At 32.7% G+C, this 4,349-nt stretch overlaps 1 protein-coding gene across 1 annotated transcript; it reads left to right on the top strand.

Annotated features, from left to right (window-relative positions):
- Positions 1-405: 405 nt before the first annotated feature.
- LOC111885584 (E3 ubiquitin-protein ligase CHIP) lies at positions 406-2,763 on the top strand. The gene is made up of 8 exons (XM_023881832.3): positions 406-699; positions 806-873; positions 1,213-1,276; positions 1,615-1,686; positions 1,782-1,915; positions 2,004-2,157; positions 2,233-2,343; positions 2,444-2,763. The coding sequence occupies exons 1-8, from the start codon at positions 592-594 to the stop codon at positions 2,567-2,569; spliced, it is 837 nt and encodes a 278-aa protein (XP_023737600.1). The 5' UTR covers positions 406-591; the 3' UTR covers positions 2,570-2,763.
- The last annotated feature ends 1,586 nt before the right edge of the window (positions 2,764-4,349 follow it).

Genomic DNA, 4,349 nt, shown 5'->3' with positions numbered 1-4,349 from the left:
CTAAGAGATGGTTTGTTACGGTCTTATAATCACGGAATATGGAAATTTAGAACCAACAAAATTACAAAACATAGTCATACTCATACATAACTTATACCATTTTAAATATCGATTAAAAACCATTTTAAAAAAAAAGATAAACATTTACTAATTCCATTGATAATGAAAGCGTGGAACTTTTATGAACAATTTGACTTTCTATTATATTTTATATAATCACATTTTAATATTTTATCAATAAAATTTCCACAAGTGTGAAACAACTTGAAACTTACAATGCAACAATTGCAGTAAATATCCCTCAACTTCTCAACTGTTGACCGCAGGATTCACACTATTCGATAGCGATGCTATTGCAACAGAAGAGAAGTTTCCAATCAAATAACAGACCAATCATATCCGACTGTCATCAACAACCTGTTATTTTAGTCTTCATCACCCAATACGACTTGCCATCGACGCTTTGCTTGCCTCCTCCACCTCCTACTACATCCATCACAAACGATTCCTCTCTTTAGTCAAAAGATTTCAGAGAGAGAAGTATAGAGAGAAACGTGTAGGGAATTCTGTATAGCGAAGAGACTGGTGCTAATGAAGGGCGTGAATTCGGCGGCCATGCAAGCAGAACAACTTAAACTTGATGGTAACCTCTGTTTCATGAAGAACAGATTCGGTGCTGCAATCGATGCTTATACGGAGGTATTTTTTCAAGATTTTATGTCTTGTGAAGTTGGATTTGTTTCATGATCATATAGTGTTTGACAAAATGTCTGTTTGGTTCGCTTTCGCTTTTTCAAAATTTCAGGCTATCACGTTGTGCCCTAATGTTGCGATTTATTGGACCAATCGGGCTTTATGCCATCGCAAACGCAAGTACGTATGATCGGAACCTTTTGTTTCTACTAACCTTTCTTTTATGTCATTAGGGTTTTGTTTCTTGCTTCGTTGCTTAGAAAGACTTGGAAATTAGAGTGAATCAGTCAACCCTAGTCGTTTTCAACCAAAAATTGAATTGGATGCTGTTATGATAAGCACAGTAACATATATTTTTTTCAAATGTAGTAGTCAAGATTTAGAGTTATCAGTTTTCAAGTTGAACTGTTGGAAGCATATGACAACTTTAGCATCAAAAGTCAAAAATCACCTTTTTTCTTTTAGAACTTAACTGTTTTGATCTTGTGTTTCATGTTTTGCTTATGTTTTTCTTTGTAGTGATTGGACAAGAGTTGAGGAAGACTGTCGAAAGGCTGTTCAGCTTGATCATAATTCTGTCAAGGTCTAGATCATACTCTCTCTTTTAAATTCAATAATGATTTGTTTCATTTGTTTCTCCATTTGCACAAATCACATCACACAGTTTTCAGGATTGAAAGACATACAGTTCTTGTATGTACTAATACATAGTTAGCAGAGTAGTCATTGTTTAATCATCTTACACATGGCTTACGGAAACCATTTCCTTAAAAGAAAATTGTAAATTTCGTTATTTGCTACGTGAAACTTATGATAATACAATGATATATGAACTTTTTTACTTACTATAATAAGTTAATAACACTAACTAACACTTCTTCCTATATTTGTATGGCTAACAACTAAGAAGGTGAATTGCAGGGTCATTACATGCTAGGGCTTGCATTAATGCAGAGAAAAAAATACGCAGAAGGAATAAAAGCTTTGGAAAGGGTATATAAACTCTATAAAGTTTACTTGATGATTATATTTTTTAAAAAGAAAAAGAAGCACATGTTTTATATATTTTCACACATTATGATATGCAGTCTTTGGATCTTGGAAGAGGAGCAAACCCTCGTAGTTACATGGTGGAGGAGATATGGCAAGAGCTAGCAAGAGCAAAATACCAAGAATGGGAACATGATTCCACCCAAAGATCATGGGATTTGCAAAATCTAAAGTATGTGTTTCCATTATTATTATTATTATTCAGATTCAGATTCTTTTCTATAAAATGATGTTTGTTTGTTTGTTTGTTTGTGGTGTAGAGAATGTTGTGAGATAGCTCTTGTAGAAAAATATTCGCTTGATGTGACTCAAATGGAAGGATTCACAGATGAAATCACAGATTCCGCTTCACAACAATTACAAGCTCTCAATTCAGTTTTCTCCAAAGCTTCAGAGCCCGACACACCAAAGGAGGTTTAAATTTTTTTTCATATCTCTTTTTTTTTTATACAAAAAAATAATTACATAAATGTATGTATGTAATTTCAGATACCAGACTACCTATGCTGCAGAATCACACTTGATATTTTCCGTGACCCTGTCATTGCTCCAAGCGGTTTTACATACGAGAGAGCAGTCATTCTTGATCACCTCAACAAGGTTTATTTTATATTTTATAATTCTCAAGTCTTTATATATATATATATTTTTTCTTTTGTGTTTGTTACATATATATATGTATATGAATATGATGTGACAGGTGGGAATGTTTGATCCGATAACACGTCAACCTCTTCGGCCATCTCAATTGGTTCAGAACTTAGCAGTAAAAGAAGCAGTTCAAGCTTTTTTGGAAACACATGGTTGGGCTTACAGAATGGACTGAAAAAAAATACTTTTTTCTTTTTCTTTTTTTGGTGGAGATGCTCTTCTGCTCCATATGTACAGTCAATTGTAAAGGATGTTTTTTTTTGTTATTCTAAATTCGGTTGGTTATCATGATTGATTCTACTGAACATTGGTAGAAATACCAAATATTGAATTTAACACACTTTGGGGGTATATTAGTAAATTAACTAATCAACTTTGCTAGTTACTACAATTAGTTTGTTGGATGGTTAGTGGAATGTACTACAGGTTACTATAGTGATGTAATCTGCCCTAGTGAGAATCAGAAGCTTTTTCTCTCTTTCATGTTCTTCAAACAAGTTAATATGGTATCAGAGTGTTCTTCGTTCATCAATGCTGATTTCATCATCAAAATCGTTTTAGAATCAATTTCAAATGGCAACTTCTTCAAATTACATTTCTGTAAATTCAGAATCTATTGATTCAAATTCATATAACAATCCATTTTATCTCCACAATTATGATGGACCTGGCTTAGTGTTGATTCAAATTCATATAATTAGGCAAATGGAGCAGATCTATGTGTATTGCTTTATCAGTCAACAGCATCCTTGATTTTATTGAATGATCAATTCCACAACCAAAATATACTGATCAAATTAGTTTAAGATCTTGGATCAGGAACAATAATACTGTTATCTCATGGATCCTTAAATTCAGTTTCTAAAGAAATCTCGTCTAGTAATTCAAGAAGAGAGGCAAAGCAATCTAGGTAACACGCACAATTCTACACCTGCATTCAATTTTTCCTACTTCAAATGACAATATCAATCATATAAAAACTTCAAGAAAGATTTCCCATATTATATGCATTGCAAGAGAACTGGTCACATGCACTGCATGGTTTTCCTCCTGTGTATAAAACTCAAAACAATGGTGCAAATCAGTCTCGGTGCCAATGCTGTTGGTATTGATCAATGACAATTAAGTGTTGAAACAGACGTCAATGAATCAACTACAATTTGAAGGCTTAATTGTTTTACTTTCTGGAAAAATTGCTTCTGCAAACATGATTACTACCACTGCATCCGAAAATCTGACAGGTAATGAGGTAAATATCAAATTCTTAGTCTTAAATCTTAATTATGGGAAATACTTATCAAATGTCTGGATTCTTGACTCTGGGGCTACACAACACATTTGCAATGATTAAGGTATTTTCACAAACGTTCAAAATATCAATGGTATACTAGAGTGAGATTACCTAATCGTACTCTTATCCAAGTTCACTATAAAGGGGATATATAACTTACTAAATATTTGTTTCTTAAGGATGTACTTTATGCACCTCAGTTTGAACTGAATTTGATATAGTTAAATTTTACCATAAATATGCATTGATTAAACAAAATTTCCCCAAGAAGATGATTGGCATGGGTGAAGTTCATGAAGGACTGTATTTTTTGGATGCGTCATGTTCAAATATACAAGTTAATGTTGTAGTTCACTTCAACAATGGCATTTTCGTTTTAGGCATCCTTTGAATGAAAAGATTAAGATAACTTGTAGTGATCTTTTTATTAAGAACAAAGACGAAAATGAACCGGTTGTTTGGTATGTCTATTATCTAAGCAGAAAAGACTTCCTTTTGTTTCTATGAATAATGTTGAAAATAAGCCCTTTAATATACTTCACTGTGATGTATGGGAGCTTACCAAGTTACTTCATACTAAGGCTATAGGATAAACATGTTTATGTAATGTCCCAAATTACAAAATAAAATTTTCAAAATTTTGAAATAGAATAAACATCAATTT

This window comes from Lactuca sativa, chromosome 9 (assembly GCF_002870075.4).
Source record: "Lactuca sativa cultivar Salinas chromosome 9, Lsat_Salinas_v11, whole genome shotgun sequence".
In the NCBI taxonomy this organism is placed as follows: Eukaryota; Viridiplantae; Streptophyta; class Magnoliopsida; order Asterales; family Asteraceae; genus Lactuca; species Lactuca sativa.
This window is presented reverse-complemented; position numbering and strand designations above follow the sequence as displayed.

Excerpts from the sequence above, each read along its gene's own strand:
- LOC111885584 (XM_023881832.3), top strand. The coding sequence starts at position 592 with ATGAAGGGCGTGAATTCGGCGGCCATGCAAGCAGAACAACTTAAACTT. Across the intron at positions 1,277-1,614 it reads TTGATCATAATTCTGTCAAG|GGTCATTACATGCTAGGGCT; the intron begins GTCTAGATCATA and ends GGTGAATTGCAG. Across the intron at positions 1,687-1,781 it reads GAATAAAAGCTTTGGAAAGG|TCTTTGGATCTTGGAAGAGG; the intron begins GTATATAAACTC and ends TATGATATGCAG.